Below are 22,098 nucleotides of genomic sequence, written 5' to 3' on the forward strand. Positions count from 1 at the left end.
GCCTTCGGTCGATGGTTTCAGTTTCACACTGAAAAAGTTAGCTCTCCACTTCCCTCCCAGTGCTTCTCTTTTTTTTCCTTTCCTTTTTCTTTTCCTTCCTCCCTCCCTTCCCTTCTTTCCTTCCTTCCCCCCTCCCTCCTTCTCTCTCTCTCCTTTCCTCCCTCTCTCTTTCTCCCTTTTCCTAAACGCCTCCTCCGAAGCTTCCAGGGGGGAAATGGAAAAAAGCCTGGCGCCGCTATGCAGGGCCCCCTCCTCTGGAGGGGTATTGAGTATTTCCCCCAAGCTTCCTCCTGCATCTTCCCGCCGTTCTCTGCCTGGTGGTGAAAGCCCTTGTTCTGAACAAAATTATTCCTTGTGAGGCGTCTACGTTTGCAAACATCGGGAATCATTCCTGCAGAGCCCACAGCAAGGAGAGAACTCGGTCCAGAAGGACAAAAGAGGTATAGAATAAGCTGAGATCAGACTGAACCCCATTCTTTCCAGCAGCAACCCCCCCGGGGGGGGTGTCATCCCTGCTTGGTACTGGCCACCAGACGTCCCTCGTTCTCTATCAAGAGCAAGGTTACAGGGAGTGGGAGAACGGTCACTGAGCGACCTCAGCTCCGGGGAAGTTTGGAGACTGAGAGGTAGCATCTGCGCAATGGGCTTGTGGTGGGGCAGGACTCAAGAGCTGGGGACTCTCTGGTGGGCACTGAGGATGCCTGTATGTGCCAGGAGAGGGCGCCAGCCGGGGAGTGGTAGGGGCATCATTCCCGCCAAGTGGGCAGGGTTCTTTCAAAACGGTCAGCCAGTGCCACTCACTGTCTTAGAAACCGAGAGAACATGGAACCCCCTCCCCACTCTCTTATTGAATGTCCCTTCCCGGATCACTCAGCTCTAGACACCTCCCTTCTCTCCTCCACACAACCTCTTTTCTCTTTCAAAGTCTGATAATTGCTTTTCCCGCGTGCACCCCTGGGAGTAAACAAAACAAAGTTTCAAAGAACCCTCTGCTTTTCATCCCACCGCTCCGCTGCCCCAGGCTCTGGCGGTCAGGTTGGAGTGCGCAGCCTCTGCAGTAAATAAGGTAACTGCTTCCTATTACTTTAGCCCCATATGGCTGCAATTTGAGTGTCTTTGGAGACGGTGCTTGTGTTGGGGCGGGGGCGGGGGGCAGGGGGGAGTGAAAGTGGAAATCAAATGCTCTCAGATCGCATTTTTATGAAGGAAATTGCCGGCGATTCTCTCAGCAGCCTTCTCTCCACCCCTAGTTCCTGAGATGAGCTGCCCTGTTTCTTTGTTTACGGAAACACAGGCGCCCGCCCACCTCGGGACACCTGCTTCCCCAACCCCTGGGTCTCTGGCCCAGTTCTGCACTGGTGTTGCTGACCCGGGCACACGGCTCCGATGTCCCTTCCCACCAAAGACCTCCAACCCGCTCCCCACACCTGAGAGCCAGCCGAGCCCTCCGCCCCAGTTTCTGGAAGGTGCCCCCACCCTGTGCCCCATGCCATGGCCTCATTTGAGCCTGGAGGCCACCCGACGGCCGGGGGACCTCTCAGGCCTCCCTGTGCCCACTGCCATCAGACTCAGCGCCCAAGAAGAGAGGCCCAAGGCCAGAGGGGTCTGGGGGAAGGAAGGGGAGGGGCAGGCCGGGCAAGGCGCTTGGCTCCTGGGTCGCCGGCCAGACCAGCAAGCCCGAGCGCGTCCTCTAGCTGGAGGGTGAGGCCGGGCCTCAGCTCGTTCCCTGGGAGCGTTTCAACTCTGAGGCTCCGCGGGCGTCGGACCTGCCTGGTCTTGGCCACGACGCGGGCGGATTTGGAACCTGATCGTTCCTTGGGAGCGACGGTGGGGCCGGCTGCGAAGTGAGCACGGGTGGCTCCGAGGCATGGCCGAGTGGGATGTGGCCTTTTGTGCGGCAGCAGTGACCCATAGCTTACTTTCGGTGGCCCCAGAACCCAAAAGGCGTCCCCAGCCGCTGCCTCCCTCACACCCAAGCCCCAAGCCAGGACCCACACCCACAGGGTATAGTCGTCTGTTTCCTGACTAGGAGCTGACCCAACACCCTGCAGAGAGGACCCGACCTGGACGCGACCCTCTGGCCAGTGACTGGAGGTGAGGCGGCCCGGGGTTTCAGGCCGGGGCTCCAGCCCCCAGCTGTCCGGGAGTGAGAAGCTTCACCTCCTTTCTCCTCTCTGGTAGACCTTCAGCACATCCCGGTAAGAGAACCACTAGAACATGCTGCAAAGGATAAGAGGGGCTGACCATTTCCCACAAGCCTGCACCTACCCCAGGAGCCACGTGAGCTGTGACTCTGGCCCCCCGACAACGCTGTCAACTGTCGCGAAGCCCCCTCATTTCCCCTCCACAGGAGGGATAGCGACCCCTCAGAGGCAAGCAACATGTTCTGAACGCTTGTCTGACAGCTGCACATCCCGCCTGAGTTGGGTAACAACCAGGTGAGATCAAGTCTATTGTTCCCATCTCATGATTGAGGAAGCTTAAGGCACAGTGAGATCAAGTAACCTGCCCAGGGACACACAGCAGGTGTTCTGGCAAGTCCTAAGCCTAAGTCTCCCTAGTACTCCACGTCGGGGGCTTTGGACCCTCTGGGCAGTTCAGCTCCTCTGGGGCTCGAGGCAAGAATCCAAGGTGAGAAAGGGCCCAGGGAGCCTCCTGAAATGGCCATAGATGAAGCCAGGGGTCTCATTACCAGAATCAGCAGCCTGGTCCCGCTAAGCAGGGGTACTGCTCGGGGGCCTTAGCAAAAATGATGAGACTCAAACAACAGAGGTGAGAGAGGGTCAGAGCAGCCCGGCCCACCGGGCCAGAGGCTAGATGTTGGTGGAAGTCTTTGTTTTCCCTTCATCATGGAGCACAGTGCCTAAAACTGGGGGCTCTAGGGCCAGCCTGCCTGGATTCAAATCCACTTACTAGGTGTGTGCCCTGTGCAAGTTACTTAACCACTGGCTTCAGTACAGTAACTATAAAAAAACAAGAGAGTATTAACAAACAGGAGAGTATTAACGTGCTCACCCCACAGGGTGGAGAGGAGGGTTCAGCGAGGGAGGGTTCATTGCCAGGTACAGGTAAGTGTCATAGTTGTTGCTATTATTGGTGCTCTGGGACCAGGTCAAGCTAACAGGACCCAGTGGGTGGGTCTGGTTTGCGTGACTGTCCCCCTGCCTGAACCGTCCCTACTTCCCTTGAGGGGCACCCACGGTGCTGGGAGCTGGGTGCTCACCAACCCTTTCGGGGAAACCGTGTACTCCTCAGTCTAGACTCGCCTCTTGGGGCATCTGCTCCAGGTCGCATCGGCGGGCTGTGTCCCCGCAAAACGCACCGGCGCCCGTCCCAGCGCGGAGGCCGGGCACGCTGCCGGTGCCTGGAGGCAGGAGCACGCGCACAGCGCCAGCGTCGGCACGCATGCGCTCACGCGCGCCGCAGGGTGGGCCCCCCAAATCCTCCCCGGGAAGACCGCCTGGTCCTGCCTGCGAAATCCGGCTTCGGGAGCCAGGAGGCACCCTCGGCCGGCGGGGTGCACGGGGGAGACGGCTCAGAGGCCGGCGGGAAACCCGAGCGGTTGCACCCCCTATGCCGGTCCCGAGGGGTGGAAGCGGTGCAGGGGCGAGTGGGTCCCGGCGCTGTGTTCCCTCGGCTCCTGGAGAAGGGGCTCAGAGCAGACGGTGTAGGGGCGGCGGGGTGTGGGGGCAGAGCAGCCTGAGACTAGTCAGTGGCCTAGGGGTCAAGGTCTTGGAGCCCTATCCAAGACGAGGCCAGTATCAGAAGCCTCTTGGCCTGGGGTGCCCGGGGCGTGCGGACTCTGCTGGCACCGACGGCTGGGCCCACTGACCGCAGCCTGAATCCCGGCCTGTAACCCGGGCTGCCCCCGGTGGAGAGTTTGACCCCGGATTCTACCCGTAAGGAGAGAGCACCGGCCTCGCGCTTACGCTACTCGGTCCCTGTGCGCCCCCTCCCCTCTCGTGACCCTACCTGTCCGGAAGGCAGGGAGCACGTCCCACCCCCCCCACCCCCCCAGGAAAGACGCCAGGCGAGGCTGGCCAAGGGTTGCCGGCACCACTGCCCGCGCTCAGCGAGGTCTCCGGGCTCCCTTGGACCCGAATTCCTCCAGGGCCGGCGCTGGGGTGGCCAGCTTGCTAGTCCGCTGGCGCGCCTCCGCCGCTCCATCCTCCCCACCCCCGCCGGGACTCTCTCCACCCCAGGGAGGATGCAGGGGCGCCTCGGACTCCGTCTAGAGCTCCAGGTTCCTTCCCGCTTCCTACCCCGCCCCCAAGCGGAAGGAATTGAAGTGACTTTTTGCTGGAACCCGGGGGCCTTCAACTCGTCCCAAACTGGAGGTCCCCTGGCCAGTGCCCTTCCTTATTCGGTTGTTCGCGCTGAGAAAAGCCCAAGTCCGGCCTCGCCTTTTTGAGGTGAACCAGGTGGCGCAACCTGCCGGGTCGTCCGAGGACGCACGCGGTGGGGGCCTCCGGAACGACCCGGGGCGGCAGAGGGGTCCGTCGGGCGTTCGCCCTGCGCGGCAGCACCGAGCGGGGACCGAGCCCAGGGGGCGGACGCGTGGGACTCGACGGGGAACACGCGCCGTGCCCGCGAGGGGCGGGGTCCCTCTCTCCGCGGGGCCTCGGCGAGACCCGGCGTCCCCGGGCTTCGCCCCGGGAGGGGACGCTGTCGGGGGACCCGACGCGGCCGGCGGGCGTCGAGGGGGCGCCGGCTCCGCGTACGCCCAGAAGCCGCGTCGCCGGTTCCGGGGCGGCCGGAAAGCGCCTCACTGCCCGGGCGGCACCCGGGTCTCCGCGGCCGCCTTCGGTCGCGGGGTGGCTCGGCCCCCGGGGCGGGGGGCGGGGGGAGCGCAGACGGGCCACTCGGGCAGGGACACCCTGGCCGGGGAGCCCGGACGCCTTTTCTCTCGGCAGATGAAAGCCCCAGACCCGCTTCCCCGCCCTTCGCTAGAAAATCAAATTCAAGGAACGTGGTACCGTATTTACCCGCACAACTTCCTCCCTTGACATTTTGCACTCTTGAAGTTGGGGCACAAGCGATTATGCAAACATCTGGGGCTGCCCTGCTCCGCTACCCGGAACCGTTCTTATTCATCTTGAAAGCCGCACTCCCTCATTTGCATAATAATGGCTTATCTAGAATAACAGCAATCACAGGCAAAATTAATTTTCTTTTCTTCAGCTAGTCCTTGAGATCCAGCAGACTGAGGCTTAAGGCAAGAAAAACTGATTTTGCAGAGAGGGTGGGATTCTTGACCAGGGCCGGGGAGAGATGAAGTTTAAAGGAGTAGAAATTCAAAGCTGAGCTCCTATTATTTTCTTAGTTTCAGCCTTGGAGTTTAGCTACTTTTTGGCCAAACGGGTGAAGGGCCGATCCGCTGTGAGAGCCCCCAAGGACACTGTATCTACCCCCCATCCGTCTGGGGAAGTGGAGTGGCCCCAGGAGCACTGTCAGCCAGACTGTGGATGGGGGTGTTGGAGGCCGACTTTGAAGGTGAGGCAGAGGAGAGGGTAGAGCCAGGCCAATATGCATTAAGGAGGTGCGTGACCGACCCGCACTCTGGGCGTCTCGTCTGGCTCCACCAGGACTCAGTTTCCCACCCTTTGGACGGATCAGAGGAAGCCCTTCCTTGCTCGGAGATTGTCGCCCTGCTGACTGGGGCAGAAGTCTTTGAATTCAAAGCAGAAAAGAGAGGAAAAAAAAGTTGTGTGGGTGGTGGTGAGGGCATTATGTGGAGGAAACATCTTTTATACATTAAAAAATCTTTTTGATCTTTTTTAATATGAAGAGGAGTGGGAGGGAGAAAATCCACAAATAAATATGGTAAATGAATTTGTACCAGAATGGTAATCGCGGGGCCACTTCCCGGGCGATTCTGGGCTCCAGAAGAGCCCTCTGAGGCCACCGCCTCCCTCCCCCAGTAGAGAGTGCAGAGAAAGAACCCAGCCCTGAAGGGCGGGAGACCCCCCCAGCCTCCCACCTCCTGCAGCGGACCAGAACCCGGCACCTCTTCCCCAAAGATTCAAGTTTTATGTTTATTAAGGAGGTGGCGGCGGCTCAGGCTTGCCACCAAGAAGCCGCCATCGCAGTCACCTCTTCTTAAGATAATTATTAAGTTCCTTTTAAAATCAGGGTTGCGGGAGGAAGGTGGATTAGGAATTGCAGCCAGGTAGGGGGTCTGCAGAAGCCGGCGGGCAGGAGGGGGCTGGGGCGGAGAATTAGTCCCCCGTGGAAGGGCCGGCGGTTCAGCGGCAAGAGAGGGGGTGCCAAGGGGCTGTCTCTGGAGGCGGGGGGGGGGGCGGCGGGGTTGGGACAGGGGGTCCTGGCTCCATCCCCTTGCGCGCTCATTCATGCCGCCTCTGGGAGCCGTTTCTATCCCGACGTCTATCCCGACTTCTCTAAGCCACCCCGGGGAGCTCACACCGACCTCAGAGGTATTAACTTCTTGCCTGCTGTGTGTGAGTTACTGCAGCCGCTACCCTGGGGGGGCACCCCTAGAATGCCTGAGCAAAGATTCTGGCCACCCTCCCCCCGGGAGACTTTTCCCAGCTGGGAAACGGAGGCGACCTGGGGTTACAAGGCCTCCCTATCAGAGTCCCGGGATCCAGCCTCAGTTTCTCCTTTTCGGAGACCAGAGTGGGACACGGAATGAATGGAGAAAAGGTGCGGGGCGTGGTCGGTTTTCCGCTTCGGAAACCTCTTTAAGTTTGCCGAAGGTCCCCCGACCACCTGGTTCTCACGCCCGCTCCGGTGTTCTAGCAGCCCCCCACCCCACCCCGGGAGGAGGATTCCAGAAGTCGGCCGCCCATTCCCCCTCCGCCCCCAAGCTCAGCCGAGAGGCTGGACTCCTCGGGGCCCGCGAGCAGCCCCGGCTCCTGAGGGGGGCGCCATCCGTCCTTCAAGGACCGGAGTGTCGGCTTCGTTTGCCCCAGGGCCGAGCCCCCAGGGCCCCAGCCCGCTGGGGACCGAGACCCGCCCGCGCAGAAGGGGGCGCCGCGGGCCTGGGTGGAAGGGCGCCGGCGGGCTGGGGGCTGCGGGCGCCAGGGCTTGGGTCCCCGAGTTGCCGTCTCAGGCCCCACTGAGGCGCGGCCCCAGGGCGGGGCGGCGGGGCGGGAAGCTTTCCCGTCGGAGTTGGGAATTTCTAAGAGCAAGTCGGGGAGTCCGGCCAGGCGAAAAGCCCGCGGGAGCCTGCAGGTGAGATGCACCGGGTGGTGAGCGCAGTGCGTGCGGTGGATCGCGGGTCCAGCCGGGCTTTCAGGACCCCGCACCACTCAGAAGCGCCTGGGGTGCGGAGTGAGGTAGCAGCCACCGTGGGGGGGGGGGTGCGAGTCTGAAAGAGAGAGGGTGTGCCAGGGGCACGTGGGGGGGGAAGGAAGAAGGGCACAGACATGGGGGGGGAGGGAGATAGCTCAGAGCCTCAAACTGAGCTCCTTCCTTCCTCTCGCCGTCCACCATCCATCGGGAACTGAAAGCCTGTGGGCTAACGCGGTGCCCCCTCCAGCGGGGGCTCTCAATGCTGCCCAGCCCCTGTCCTTCCCGAGCTTGCATCTTGCAAGATGAGACTGCCCTCTGCAAAATCAGTATTCCCACTTGCCAAATGGGCAGGTTCTTTCCATTTTGTTTGTTTGACAGGCACCTGTAATGGAGCCACATGGAGAGTATTTTGAGTTCCAGAAAAGCAGGACTCCATACTACACACACACACACACGCACACGCACACGCACACGCACATACACGCTGCTGTTTTTCCAAGAGAGGAAAGGGTCCCTGCCTTAAAGTAACACAGTACTTCCAGCCCCTGTGAGCGCAGGCACTGACCTTCCCTGGAGGAAAAGATCCACACTGAATACTCAGGGAAGCTGGGTCCTGGGTGGCAGCAAGGGGGCGGGGCAGGGCTGAAGGTGGAGCCAGGCAGAAGGGGGAGAGGGGAATTTAGGCAAAGGTAGGGAGAAGCCTGGAGCTGACACCCCTCCAGCCAACGGCCCAGCGGAGCCTGCTGGGGGGTGTTTTCCAGTACCTGTTTCTACATGGGATCAAATGTACATGATCTTTTATGATCATTTGTATCCAAGGGCCTGGCACCCAGGCTGGCAGAGGATATGCCGGAATGCTGGCAGTGGGCAGATGGAGCCACATCCACGGGGCAAGGGCTGCTCCAAGCCAAGTTCTGTACTTGATGCTTCCCGAAATCTTGACTTCCATTCCTCATCAGAGGCTTTAGAGGGAGGCTTTATTAACTACATCTGAAGGCGGAGAAACAAGCCCAGAAGACTTAAGTAACTTGCCAGTGACCAAGTGAAGCCACAGGACAGAGCTCGACCTAGGTCTGTCACCCAAGAGTTGAGGGCCTAAGGGGAGACTTCGGGGGAGCTCTCCCTGGTGCAGAACCAGGCTCTGCAGGGAGGCAAGTATGGTCTGGCTGCTGCTCTGAACTCTGGGGTTTGGCGTCACAGCTGGGATGGGGGGGGGGGTGAGTGTCGCTGGATCTTGCGCTTTCTGGTTTCTGGCAAGACGAGGAACCCAGGAGCCTGGAGCCAAACCCTGACAGTTTCCCTGCCTCTGGTCCCCATCTTCCCTAGCCCCACTCAGGACAGAGCCACTGGCTGCCATCAATGGTGATCACTTCCAAGCGCGGGAACAGCTGGGCAGGCAGCCACCACCGGTCTCCCTTCATGCACCATCTCCAGGGCATTGGTACAGAAGCCTGTGCCCGAGCCACCTCTGAGACGTGTCCACATAATCCAAAGACCGGTTGATTGGGACTGAAGATAAAAAGCTCAGGGTCCAGCCCTGAGCTTGCTCTGTTCCCAGCTAGCCTGAGTCACCTTGGACAAGTCGGTTTCTTTCTCTGGCTTCAGCTTCTCCCTGTAAAACCATGACTTGGAGCCAGGTAGCCTTCGAACGGCCTGTCTGGTCTCCACATTCCATGCATGTGGGGTCGTTCAGGCAGGTTTATTGGGATTCCAGAACCTTTAGGAAATACTTGTTAACCACGGATGGCTGACCCCGAGTCCATTGCCCCAGCCAGCACACTAAACCCTGGAGTCTGCGACTGTCTGGAAAGCACGGCGGCTCCTGCCGAGAGAGCAGTGAATTCCTGTCTCAGCTGTGCTAGGTGCCAGGTTCTGTTTCCCCAGCGATGCCAGGCACGGAGCTACAGGACACCTAGCCTGGGGACCCGGGGAGGCAAGAGAGAGTCCTGGAGGAAGCGCTGGGTGACCGTCTTTCCACCTTTCCCTTCTCCTCCCCCACCCCAGTCAAGGACAACAGAGGGCATTCTCTCCCCTCCAGCTCCCTCGCCGGCGCCACACTGCTGGAGGCATTGCTGCCGCTCGCTCGGACTAATTCCAGGTACATTCTATAGGTGGCATCATGCTACTGGAAATGGACTCTTCAGAAGGCAGAGGTTCTCTCCGTGGTATCTCCAGGCGCGGGGGAAGCCAAGGCCAGTCGCTAGAGCCCCACTGCGGACGGGCTGGACAGGGGCACCTGAGCACCTGTGGATCATGTGCTCGGGCAAGGGCTCGCTCAGACTCCAGAGGCCACGGATCCAGGCGCATATGCTTCTGCAGGACTGTCAGCCTGCTGGGGAGCCAGGGATCTGGGAGTCACTCACACCCACTACAAATGGTGGGAGAGAAAGGCCTGGACCCCAAATCTGCCGCAGCTGTGTGCAGACATGCTGGTGGGCCATTCGGGGTTTCCTACAACATTCGCCCACAGTGTGAGGTTGTGCCACCCAGGCGGGGGGTGAGTCACCGCATCAGCGCAGGACAAGTCCCAGACTGAGGCTCCCTCCCTCCTCTCCAGGCATCCCGACCAGGGGCCACACCCGGGATCAGACCTTCCCCCGCCCCCATCCCAGGAGGTTAAAACCCCTCTCCTGGTGGGTGAGGGGACTGGCCAGAAGTGGGGAGGGAGAACGCAAGCAATCGGCTGGAGACAGGACTCTGGGGTCTCCCCCGGATGGCCGTGGCTGCTGGGCTGTCCAGGGGCTCCACCCTGCGCCAGCCTCTCCGCTCAGAGAGCCCTCCTGGAGCCCCCTCCCGCCCTCAGCGGTCTGATTCCGCCTGACGGCCCGGGTCCCGCGGCTGGTCGCGGCTGGCAGCACTGGCCCTGACGTCAGGGAGCGGGGCCGGTGCAGAGACAGCGAGAGGGGTGACAGCGACGCTTCTCACCTCTCCCTCCCGCCGCCGGGCCGGCTCCAGGCGGCCGCTCGGCCCGCTCCCGTGGGTCCTGGCCGCCAGCGCCCCGGCCTCCCCGCTGCCCCCAGCCCGCGAGCTCCAGACCGGGACCCTGGCCGGGCCTGGGCGCTCAGGGGACCGCAGAAGCGGGGCGCGGGTGGCCAGCCCCCAGGAGACAGCTGGAGGACCCCAAGCCCCCCGACACAGCCCAGGTCTCTTTCCTCCCCAGCCCCCGCCCACCAGGCGTTCGGCTCGGTTTCTTGGGAACCTGGTCCTTTGCTCCACACTCAACACAGACTCGCTCACGTTATTATTATTATTTTTTTTTTTTTAACAAAAGCAATTAGATTTCAATCCCAGTTCATTTGCATTTGCACCTCGGAAACAGTGCGGGGAGGAGGGGGGAGCGGGAGGAAGGGAGGGGAGCCTGGCGGCGGCGGCGGCGGGTGCCTCCTTCCCCGCGGCACAGCTGGCGCGAGCTGCCATGACGCCGACACATCTGGCGCGGCCGCGCGGCCCGCGCCCGCCCGCGCCCGGAGCCCGCGCGCCGCGGCCCGCTCGGCGGCGCGCTCATCGATCGGCGGGGCCGCGGCCGGGCGAGCGGAGAACAAGGTATAGCCTGTATTTAGGTTCCTGCCCTTATATGGCGATGTGCGCGAGCGCCCGCCGAGCGGCCTCACCATATAAGGGCACGCGGCGGGCGCCGGGCTGAGCTGGTGCGCGCTCATTGGCCCGCGCGTCTCTCGGCAACCGGCTCTCACGAGTGGAAACGAGCCAGCCGCCCCCGCCCGCTCCCCGCCCGCTCCCCGCCCCCTCCCTTTCTTTCTCCCCCGGCATCCCCGCCTCTCGCCGCGGCACCCCCCCTCGCCCACCCCCGATTTCGCCTGCACCCTCTCCCCAAGTTTTCTTCGCGCCGTTGCCCCCCTCCCCCTCCGCCTCGCTGTCATCTCTGCCCCCCGTTCGGCCTGTCCTCGCCCCCTCCGCGCAAGCGTCCACATCACACCCCACGCACCCCCTCCCCAAACCCAGCGGACGGCGGCTGAGGAGCCGGAAGGCCCGGATGCGGGAGGGGCGCTGGAGGCGGGGGGGGGGGGGCGCGCGTCGCTGCTGCAGTAGCAGCCGCAGCATCAGGTCCACCGCGTGCACGCACCGGGCTCGGAACAGCCCGGGTCTCCTCCCCCCACCCCGGGCACTCACTCACCTCCCCCGCCCCAAAGGTAACCGGAGCAATTAGCTGCCAAAGAAATGTGCTCGCGGGGCTCGGGATGTGCTAAGCCACAAACAGCCCTAGGTACCACCAGATGACCATTTCCCTGGGTTTCCCTTCGGGCTGGATCTCTGGATGCAATCATAATAATGATAAATCGATGTCTCATTTAAAGGTTACTTTAAAAACCTGCAAATTGTTGAGGGGAAATGGGAAAAGGAAAAAAAAAAAAAATCCCTGCGTGCGGGAGGGAAAATGCTCCCAAGGAGCCATCCTTAGGTTTCCAGGCAGCATGCAGCTGAGCGGCAGTTGCGGGATGCAGGTCAGGTGCCCAGCTCTGGGCCCACCCGTGGGGTGGGAGCCCGCGGAGGCAGAAGACGTCACTGTTCCTCTGGGCATGAGGCTCCCGTTCGCCTCAAATTCAGGCCGCGAAGGCACAGCGGTTCCAGGGGGCGCCCCTCGCCCCCTCCCGCACGCTCAGGGGCGCGCGCGCGCGCACGCACACACAGGTGTCCGGCTGACCCCTCCTGGGCGGTCGCCAGTGCCGCAGCGCCGATCCTCACCCCCTGGGGGCTTCTCCCCTGTCCCCAGGGGACCCAAAGAGGAGAGCTAAGACAATGGGTACCCTAGCGCCCTAGGGACGTCGCCTGTGACCGAGCTCGCCTCTAGGGCAGCCGCCTCGAGGAGGCGCGGAGCGATGCCCCCTACTGGGGAGCCTGCGCCTGGAACGCGGCGCAGGTGGGGGTCGCACGGGAGGCCGGCTCGGGTGGGGGATGGGGCACGGGGCGCGACGACACGACCCGCCCGACCTCCGCTCCGTCTCGGGCATCCTCCTCTGCCCTCACTCTCCTCTCCTTCCAAATCTCAAATTCCCCACGCCGGCCCCTCCTGGGGAAAGGTGTCGGAAACGGGCACTGCCAGGGAATGCGGGTGCGAGACGAGGGGGGCGCTGCCTGCTGGATCGAGTTAGCTTCGGCCGCCGCCTCCTCGCTGCTTCTGCGGAAGGAAGCTCTGCGGCCGCAGCAGCCCCTGGTGCCAGCACGTATCCCTCCCTGACCTTGGCTGAGATCTGCTGCCGCGGGGTTCTGCCAAACAGAAAGCGCAGTTCCCCTTCCGCGCGGGGACTGAGGATGCCCTCGGGGCAGAGAGTTGGCCTAGGTCTGCTCCCCTTGCCCGACCTGTGTGCCGCGGAGACCTGTCTGAGCTCTGGAAAATGCGTGGATGCCGGGGCGCAGCCCATCCCCGCCCCGCGTCTGCTCGCGCCCATTTTAGCCAGGTCGTTTTTATTAAATGCCCATTCCCAGGTTTCTCTGTGCTTACGTCCATGGGCACCTTCGTCCCGCGGGGGGCTGGGGGGTGCAGGTGCCCAGGTGTCCGCCGAGTTCTCCCGGCACAGGGACGTGCCTCCTGAAGTGTGCCTCTTCTTCTCAACTCTTAACCCCCAGCAGCAGGAGCCCCTCTCAAATCCGGGAACACCTTTACCTGACCTGTGGGCTCCCGGTCTCTGCCCTCTTAGGTACCGAATTTGACTTTTCCAGCCAGTGGTAGTGAACTCGCTGGAGCCGAGAACGCGGCTGGCGGGAGGGGTGAGAGAGAAACTTGCAGAAGGGGAAGAATTAAAAACCCAAACTTAGAGACACACCTCGCCCCTGAGGGCCTGGCCGCTTTGGGCCTGGGTCCCCACGGGTTGGGGGAGGGGGGGCTACGGACCCGCTCTGCCTCACCAAGGGGTCCCGATTCCGGAGTCCGACCTCACCCACGGGCCCTCTATTTGCACTTTTCGTTTATTTCTCAGGAACCCTGAGCCTGGGGTTCCGGGGGGGGGGTAATTTCCTCCCCGCTCTGGGGCGCTCCTCGGCCCTGTCCTGAGTTGGCGCTGGGGTCTCCCCTTCGCCCTGGGCGCCCTTCTCCACAGCCCCGGGCTCCCCTTGGCGCCCAAAGAAGCGTGCTTGGGCCCGGGTGCCAGGGAGCGGCAGGGTGGCCCGCGGGCGCCTCCGCTGCGCGAGCTGCTCCCGGCTGGGCGGAGGCGGGGGTCGGGGGGCGGCTCCCCGCGGAGGGGAGGGTGGGCGCGCGGCACCTGCTGAGCTACCGCCGCCGCCGCTGCAGTTCATGGCGCCTGAGGATCCACCCGGATCTTCTCCGCGGAGTTCCGGGCTTGGGTCGTTCTGTAGTCGGCACGCACACAGCTTTTAATTTAATTTTCATTTTTCTGCCGGGGGGCGTCAGGGAGGGCCAGTCCGGCCGCAACGCCCCGGTGGGGGGTGGGGGTGGGGGGTGAGGACAGCGATGTCTACATGGGTGGGGGCCGCACGCGGTCACGGAGGTCAACAGCCCATTAGCATTTCCCCACCCGGGAGCCGAGACCTCGGGAGGGCTCGGGGCTCGCGGGGAGGGGCACGGGCCGAGAGCGCCCTCCCTGCCGGGTCCTCCGGGCCACCCCCCCACCCCGCGCCCCCTCCGCCCGCAGGTAACCGCCCTTCCCCCTCCCCGCACGCCCCCCCAGCCCCCCTCCCCGCTCCGGCCCCTGCTCCCCCGGTGCCCGCCGGGGTCCTGGCGCCCGAGCCGAGAGTCCCCGGGCGAGGGAAAGGGAGCGGGGCTGCGGGTGGGCTGCGGCGCGCGCCCCCCGCCCGTGGCAGCGTGGCGACTGGCGCCGCTTTGGCAGCCATTTTCTGCAGCTGCCGCGGCCGGGGCTCGGCGGAGTGAGGCGCAGGCTGCCGCCGCCACACAGAGGCGGCGGGGCCGGAGGGGCGCGGGGCGGCCGGCGGGGGTGGAGGCCGGCGGCCCGGGCGGGGGCGGGGGCGCGCGGGGGGCGCCGTTGCCGCGCGCCCCTCCCCCCGCTGCAGTGCAGGCAGAGCGGGGCCGCTCCGCGTGGCGAGCGCCCGCGATCCCACCCTTTCCCCGCCATCTTGTACCCGGGCTGGCGCCTTCCCAAAGCCGAGCCGCCGCAGACAAAGCCCGGCCCGGGTCCACCGGGGGCCCCTGCAGCCCACCGGGCGGGGCGGCCTGGGGGCCCCGGGGTACCCACCCCCCACACCCGCTTTCGCCCCACCCCGCTCGGCGGGGGGGGGGGCGGCGGGCTCCCCACCCCAAGGGGGCTCCGCGTGCGACGGCCACTCGCCCGGCCCCCGGCGGCTCGGCCCGGGACCCCCCTTCACGCCGGTCGCAGGGCTGGACCCAAGCCCACGCCGAAGCCCACCCCGGTTGCGGGAAGCGGGGGATTCCCCGCGGGCGCGGCAGTGACGAGGTCTGGGCGCCCTTCTAGCTTCCAGTTCCTTCTCCCTTCTCATGGGGCTGGTTGGGGGGGTCACTAAGTCAGGAGCCCCCACGGTCCCCGCGTAGTGGCAACCTCATGCCCCCATCTTTCCACCGAGGAACCTCAGTGAAGACCGCGGCACGGGCGGCTCTCGAGACCCCCCTAGCTGCCCAGCAGCTGCTGCAGACGGGAAATTTGGCACTCCATTTTCTGGGATGGCAGCGCTGTCTCGCTCCAATCCCCCCAGCTCGCTCAGCCCCGTCCCTCCATGCCCCTGCACTGCATATCCAGACCCAGGGGTCTGGGGGGGTGAGGGAGCAGGAAGCACCCCTTCTCAGCCCAGGGAGCGCTGCAGAACCTGGCGCCTGCCAGCCTGCGCCATCAGTGCCACGCTTCTGCGTGCAGAGAGTTTGAAGACTCCATTTTCCCATCGCGGTGTCCCCAGCGCCAGGGAGTGGGATGGGGGTGCCTCCGGTCCCCGACAGCTATTTGGGTCTCCCTGAGACTGCTCAGCCCTTTGGGAGCACATGGCCACGGGCTCTGGCACCCTCCTTTCCCCTTGCACCGACCCTGGAGGGAGTCCCCATCTCGCCGTCCACCTAGACTCCTGAGCGAGATTGGAAGGGACACCGGCGATGAGGAAACTGAGGCTGGGACAGGGAGTGACTGGCGCAGGGCCATTCAGGTTGGTGGCAGAGCTGGACACTTCTTCACACTCTTTCCCGTCCGCTTATTTCTTCCCAACACCACGATCGAAGGCTCGCTGGGGACGGGCGCTCACTCCTCCACACGCTCTTGGCCAGCTCCGGGCTGCGGCCGGGAGGGGGTGGGGTGCCAGCGGGGTGAGGAGCGGCCAGTGTGCTGGTTCATCCCGGAAAACCGGGTTTCCCCAACTGGATGCCTGCTGTTCCCCTGCCCCCACCCCGCGGGGTCGCTTTCGAGGGTGGAAAACAAAGCGACCCGGGGTGGCCTCTCTGACGCCGCTGGCGGGGTTCAGTCCTCCCCCACCAACGCCTGCCAGCCTGCGTGGATTCCGAGCCCGGCTCCGGAAACCAGTCTGACCACTTCGCCCATTTCCCAAACCTCCCCAGGCGTTGGGCGGCCGCCTCCCAGGGTGGGGTGAGCGCGGCTCTCGGCCGCAGCCTCGGCTGCCCTGGCGATGAATGGTTTGCCCAGAAGGTGGGAGGCAAAGGGACACTCCCGCGCGGGCGCTGCGGGCCTTATGGCCGCTCCCCATTCGGTCTCCCCATCGCAAAACCCGGTGGTTGGAAGGAAGCCCCACTCCCCGGTCACATCGCCTCTCACCCGCAGCGGCCCCGATGACCCCTGGAAGAGCCATCTCGTGACCTCGCCCTGTGCCAGTGGTCCGAGATGCTGGCTGCCCTGGGCGCGCTGACAGTCTGGTTTGGACACTGAGCTGGGACCCAGCATCAAGTGTCGGGCCATTAGAAGGCTGGCTGCTGCGTGGAGGCAGAGTGTTGCACATGGGACCCAGGCCGCAGAGGAGGGTCGGGCCTCGAGAGGACCGCGGGAGGGAGAGCCCGGAGCAGCCTGGTGGCCCGGTGGGCATGTGGCGCCTCCACCCACCTTGCGCCTGTGTTTCAAAGGCTCCTCGAGCAGTTCACCAGGTCTACCCAGGAAAGCGACTGCGCCCCCACGTCCAGCCCGCGGCTCCTGTCGATGAGAAGCCCCTAAAGGGCAGGGTCGAGCTGCTCCGGTCCCACGGGCCACGTGGCGCCCGCTATCGGTGCGCTCTAGCTGACCTTGGCCCCGGGGCGGTGGTGGCGGGTGGCCAGGCAGGCTGCGGTCTCCGCCAGGTGCACACCTGCGCTGCAGGGGCCGAGGGGGCGAGGAGGGAAAGTGGCTGGCCGCCCGCGTCGCTGAGTAGGGGGCTGCAGAAGGGCCCGCAGTCGCACAGGGTGGGGGGGGCGCCGCGACTCCTCGCGCGGGGCTGGTGGAGCCAGCTTTGCAGAGTCAGCAGGGCCAGTGTGAGGCTGGTGCGCCCCTTCTCCGAGCCCCGCCTCCTTCCCATCCCTACCTCGCTTTTGGGGGGGATAAGGCAGGGCGGGCAGCATCCACAGGCGAAGCTGAAGCTGGCTCGGGATCCTCCCAGATCAGCCCTCCCCTCCCTGCGTGGTACAGTTCCCTTCCCCCAAAGCAGTTAACCTGGGGAGGGGGCGGAGGAGAGTTGTCGGCCCTTAGAGAACCTTCCCCTCCTCACTACCCTCCTACTAGCTTCGTTATTACCTCTAGGCCAGGTTGAAAGTTTTTTTTTTTAAAGCAGGTGGGAGTGGGATGGGGTAGTAGGAAGAGTAAGAAAAAAGTACTATTACTCTTGCTGTCCGTGCTAAGCAGAGGCTTGTCTTCCTCATGAAAGGGGGGAGTGGAGTAGTTTTAGAGGAGCCAAGGTGGGGAGGGTGCACAGGCGCAGTTAACAGACGTGGCAGAGTGGGGGCTGGGGGTCAGCCTGGGGAACCCTCCTGCCCCGGCTGTCCCCCAGAGTTCCCAGCGCTCGCTGGGAGCCCTGCCCCATGGGCTGAGCCCGGATGGAAATGGAGGCAGTTGCAGGGAAACTAGGTTTAAAGGTGGTTAAGGAGGAGCAGACAACAATTAGCACCACCCCAGACCTCCCTGGGGTGCCTGGGCCACCTAGGATCTCGGGGAAATTGTCAGTTGAATTCCTGCTTAGGTCAGAGGTGACCTGAATGACATCTAGGGCCTCCACCCCCGAGATTCCAGGGAACGGAGGAAACAGAAGCATGGCCCACAGCTGGGGTTGACCCTCAGCTCTGCTAGTGCTGACTCTGCAGGCCTCACGGTATGTTCCGTGTCTGTGCAATGGGCGTGGCAGGACTCTGGGAAACAGGAATCCTAGAAGCCCAAAGTAGAGCGGTAGTGGGGAGGGGCGCCTTGACTTTCTCTTATAGCGTCCCTGTCCTTACCGTGTCCATGGCCATCATGATTATGGAGAAGCTTCTGTGAACACCCTCTCCGTTCCTCACGCTGTTCAAGACCCTGCACAGAGGGCTCGAAGAAGGTGCCTACAAAGTCCCGGGGGTCACCAGTGCGGACGTGGCAGAAGTAGGAAGCCGTGTCTCAGAATGGACTGTCCTCTCTCGCCTCTCCTTGGGGGAACCACAAGATAAACCATCGACCCCAGACCGTGCTCCTTCTGGGAAGTACCTGAAGGCCATCCACACCAGTCTGCGCATCTGCTGGGGCTCCAGTTACTCGGATGCCCCATAAAACCTTCCTTGGGGCAGCAGGCAAAGGAAAGATGGGCAAAATCCAAATGGGGAGGAGAGAGAACGTAGTATCATTCACCCACCGCCTGAGGTTGCCATTAACCCAAGGGGCTGCTGGTTACAAAGCAGGGCATTCTGGGGCGTGGTTAGCAGGAGGCCTCCGGAGCAGCAGTGGGAGAGCCTGAAGATGGGGAAGGAGAGGGGCGGAGGGGGGAGAAGGAAGGCACCCATAGCAGCCCCTCTCAGCTCCACCTTTCTGCACAGAGGGATGCCATTCAGTTCCTATGCCGTTGTGGGGATCTCGCCCCCGAGAAAATTTTCCCTTCGCTCTCTCAGTATCCATCCATCCACCCGCCCTCCTACTGCTTCAGGAGTTTTAGGGTCGGCAGCTCAGTGCACTGAGACGAAACCAAAGCTTGAGCGTTAACGGAGCAGCCATGGAAATGAGACTACCAGGAGCAGAGATGCAGAATTGCGACCTTCCCACCGGCTGGCAGCTGCGGGACAGCGGAGGCTGCAGAGAACCCCAGGTGTGAAAAGGGGGAGTTAATTGCCGGGTCCAAAGGGCAGATGTGGTAACCGGCAGCCTCTCCTGCTGGAGGCTGTCCTACAGCCATGCTCACCCTGGGGGGGCCTCCAGGGGGCTGAGCCCATCCTGGGAGAAGCCAGGGCATTTGGGTCTCAACCAGAACTCCACCAGGTCCCGTCCCATGTCGAGCTCACTCCTCTTGCCCCGTCTGCTTGGAGACCCAACTGCAAAGTGGGGGGCGCAGGCAGAAGGGGTGTTCCCTCATGGTCACGGTCACGGTCATGGATGCTTCACCAGCTAGTGTGGGGCCCTGGCGGCCTTGTAATTCACCTGTAAAAAGGAGAGGGCGGTGTCCTGGAGTCTTTCCGTGGCTCCTTCCAGCTCCAGCCTTGTGGTGATCTGTGGCCCCAAGAGCTGATTGCTTTGTGGCGTTCGTGTCGGTTCACAGCTGGTGCCTCTGGTGTATGGGTGGCTGCATTGTGCCGCCTCTCCTCTGGGGGGACATCCTGGCCAGACCACTCTTTGTGTCCAGAGAGCACTGACGGCAGCAGCATGACTCCGTGGTTCGGAGCCCAGGCTACCTGGATCCAAGCCTCAACTACCCCCCCCTCCGCCCCCCACTAGCTCTGTGATCCCAGACCAGGTACTTGACCTCTCATAGCATCCATTTCCTCATGGGGGTGATAATAGTTTGTACTCCATCCGGTTATTGGGAGTATTAAAAGAGACAAGTCATCCATCGAAAGGCTTTTCCATAGAGCCTGGCTCAGCGAACATTCTAGAACTGTGAGTTACTGTCGTTATCAAGTCACAGGGGCACCAGGCAGCGGTGTTTATCCAGGGGCTGGGGCCACTTTGGGCATCTCTTCTGAATCCAAGCTGATGATGAAAATTATCAGAGAGAGAGAGAACAAAACACCATAAGCTCTGACTAAAAAGATCGTGTTGGGAGTTGAGGGAAGAGTTGGGACAAAGACCGAGTCCAGTAACTGCAGACCGGGATGCCCCCCTGCGCCCTGGCCCCGGCCTTCCGCTCCTTGAGCAGGTGGGAGATCGCACAGGGTTACCTGCAGGGCAACGCGGAGCCCATGGCCACGGCCTAGAATTCCGGACGGGTTCTCAGTCAGCCTGGTGGAGAACCTGCACCCTAACTGGGGGCGAACTGGGGATCAGAGGCCTCAGGGAGGGCTCTTCTGCACCAAAGCTGCATGGCCGCGTTCGGCTCAGCGCAAGGTGGAGAAAGGCCAGAAGGGCTCCTGCCTCTGGGCTTCCAAAGGTCGAGGGAGCCCAGCCGGCCAGCTCTGCGCTGGGGAGGAGAGAAGTGAGAGGCCCTCGCCTGCCAAGTCCATGAGGTGCTTCAGGAAGCATTATTTATAGATCTGACTGTTGGCCCATTCTTATCTTAAGGATGGGAATTTGGGACACTCAGTCACAAGTTGGTTTCTTCCCTTGTCAGCAGTCATTCAAAATGGCAACTTCCCATACGTGCCACGCAAGGCAAGGAGGAGACAAAGGTGTGGCTTATCTGCAGGGGACCCAGCTGGCGCGGAGTCAGAGGCGGCTGGAGCAGACAGGGACATCGCCTCCAATGTGTTCAGTGTTGGCATGGCCCCCGCTTGCTGACTTGCCGAGATCTGATCAGCTAAACCGGCCCGCTCAGTGTGCTCCCCGCAACGCGCGGGGTGGACTTAGATCTTCCAACAGTCTCACGGGGGAAGCTACGAAGTGGTCCACAGCAGTAAACACGTTTCAGCGGCTGTGGTTCTGAAGCCTTTCTTCAACACCTTCGGAGCTGCGCCCTGTCTCTTTGGGACTTGAATTTCAATGGAGTTTGCGGTCTCCTTGGGCCCTAATTAGGTTGGGGAAGGGACCAGCTCCATTTGGGTTGCCAAGGTCGCCTCTGATGAGCTTTTCAGCGTGCTGTGATCCCACACAATGCCAGCTTTGAGGGAGGGGACAAAGTTCAGGACTCATTGGGGTCTGCCCAGTGTTTTGAGTGTCATATGTACCAGGGAAGAAACCCAGTTAGGAGCTAAACTCACCTAAACTATGAGCTTTCACTCACTCACTCACTCACTCACTCACTCACTTTTCCACTCAAAACCTGGCAGACAGGGCAACATTTCTTACCTGTTTTCTGTTGACCTTGCATCCCTCGCATTTCTGGGCGGCAAGGGAGAAAACAGAGAGGTGTGATTCTTTTCTAGAATGTTCTGTGATTGGGGTAGGAATACCCAGGTCAGCATGAGGAGGGCCATCTGGGGGCCTAGGGATGCTTTACTCCTGGAGTCTCTTCCCGAGATGGATGAGCAAGTATTTCTGGGGCCATGTGGTCTTGGAACTGGCCTCACGTGGCCCATCAGCCTGCCCAAGTTCACGGAATTCCTGAGTTGTCAGGTCCGCGGGGTAGAGGCTGGGAGACCTCAGCTCTAGCATGGTGGCCTGCTCAGAGTACTGAATGAAGCCAGATCTCTCTCTCTCTGTCTCTCTCTCTCTCTCTCTCTCTCACACACACACACACACACACACACACACACACCCAAGGCAGACATGTCAACAAATCAATAAGAAGGAAAAACGGGGTAATAGGATGGAGCCTTCTCTCAGGAGGGGATATTTAGGAAACCCAAATGCTAAGAGCAGGCCAGCCCTGGGGAACCCCAGGGGCCAGAGCCACCAGCCCAGGACACAGCACTGCTGAGCACAGAGCAGCCAGCACGCGGAGCCTCATCTGCCTGATGACCTAATCCTTTCTGCTGCACCCTTGCTCTGCACGTGCCCAAGGAGCAAGGGTGGGCTTTGCAGTGTGTTGTGAGTGATCAGCTGGAGGTAACTGGGACCTCCTGGTGTGGGGCGAGGGGTGGATACAGGCCCACCCTCCCTCCCGCGCCCCCACTCATTCGAGTTGAGGTCACGGGGTGAAGAGTTGGAAAAACAGGCCTTCAAGCAGGCAGCAAGGGACGGGTCAAGTCGCCCAGACGTTCTCAGCGGCTGGAGGGCTGCTCCCAGGCTGCTTCTTGGCCTGGCGCCGGCCAGCACCTGCCCCCACCTCGACCAGGAGACTCCAATCACCTCTTCTGATTATTTTGTAGCCTTTTAAATTTTTTATTATTTAAAAAAAAATTTAAATGTTTTTATTTATTTTTGAGAGAGAGAGAGAGAGAGAGAGAGACAGCATGAGCAGGGGAGGGTCAGAGAGAGAGGGAGACACAGAATTTGAAACAGGCTCCAGGCTCTGAGCTGTCAGCACAGAGCCCGACGCGGGGCTCGAACCCAAGAACCGTGAGATCATGACCTGAGCCGAAGTCTACTGCTTAACCGACTGAGCCACCCGGGCGCCCCATATTTTTTATTATTTTAAAAAAGTTTTTATGTATTTAGCTAATCTCGACACCCAACGTAGGTCTTGAACTTGCCCATACCAAGACCAAGATTTGCATATTCTTCTGGCTGGACTGAGCCACCCAGGCGCTGCCCAAAGCACCTCTTTTAAAATGTCAATTCACGGGTGCCTGAGTGGCTCAGTCGGTTAAGCGTCTGACTTCGGCTCAGGTCATAATCTCATGGTGTGTAGGTTTGAGCCCTGCATCGGGCTCTGTGCTGACAGCTCAGAGCCTGGAGTTGCTTCGGGTTCTGTGTCTCCCTCTCTCTGCCCCTCCCCGCTGATGCTCTGTCTCTG

At 62.1% G+C, this 22,098-nt stretch overlaps 1 protein-coding gene across 1 annotated transcript; it reads left to right on the plus strand.

Annotated features, from left to right (window-relative positions):
• Positions 1-1,867: 1,867 nt before the first annotated feature.
• Positions 1,868-14,632, plus strand: LOC120228122 (collagen alpha-1(I) chain-like). Its single transcript, XM_039226279.1, has 10 exons — positions 1,868-1,892; positions 3,288-3,610; positions 4,413-4,972; positions 6,933-7,194; positions 8,581-8,695; positions 10,655-10,797; positions 12,062-12,424; positions 12,909-12,978; positions 13,860-14,091; positions 14,236-14,632. The coding sequence occupies exons 1-10, from the start codon at positions 1,868-1,870 to the stop codon at positions 14,630-14,632; spliced, it is 2,490 nt and encodes an 829-aa protein (XP_039082210.1).
• Positions 14,633-22,098: the final 7,466 nt, after the last annotated feature.

The sequence above is a fragment of the Hyaena hyaena genome, unplaced genomic scaffold (assembly GCF_003009895.1).
Source record: "Hyaena hyaena isolate Hyena2069 unplaced genomic scaffold, ASM300989v1 scaffold_21, whole genome shotgun sequence".
Classification (NCBI taxonomy): domain Eukaryota; kingdom Metazoa; phylum Chordata; class Mammalia; order Carnivora; family Hyaenidae; genus Hyaena; species Hyaena hyaena.

What these genes read in the sequence shown, in the direction of transcription:
- LOC120228122 (XM_039226279.1), top strand. Translation starts at nt 1,868, where the DNA reads ATGGCCGAGTGGGATGTGGCCTTTT. An exon ending in GCACCATCTCCAGGGCATTG is followed by an intron (nt 8,696 to 10,654) that starts GTACAGAAGCCT and finishes CCCGCGGCACAG; the next exon opens with CTGGCGCGAGCTGCCATGAC. An exon ending in CCGGGCGAGCGGAGAACAAG is followed by an intron (nt 10,798 to 12,061) that starts GTATAGCCTGTA and finishes GCTCGCCTCTAG; the next exon opens with GGCAGCCGCCTCGAGGAGGC.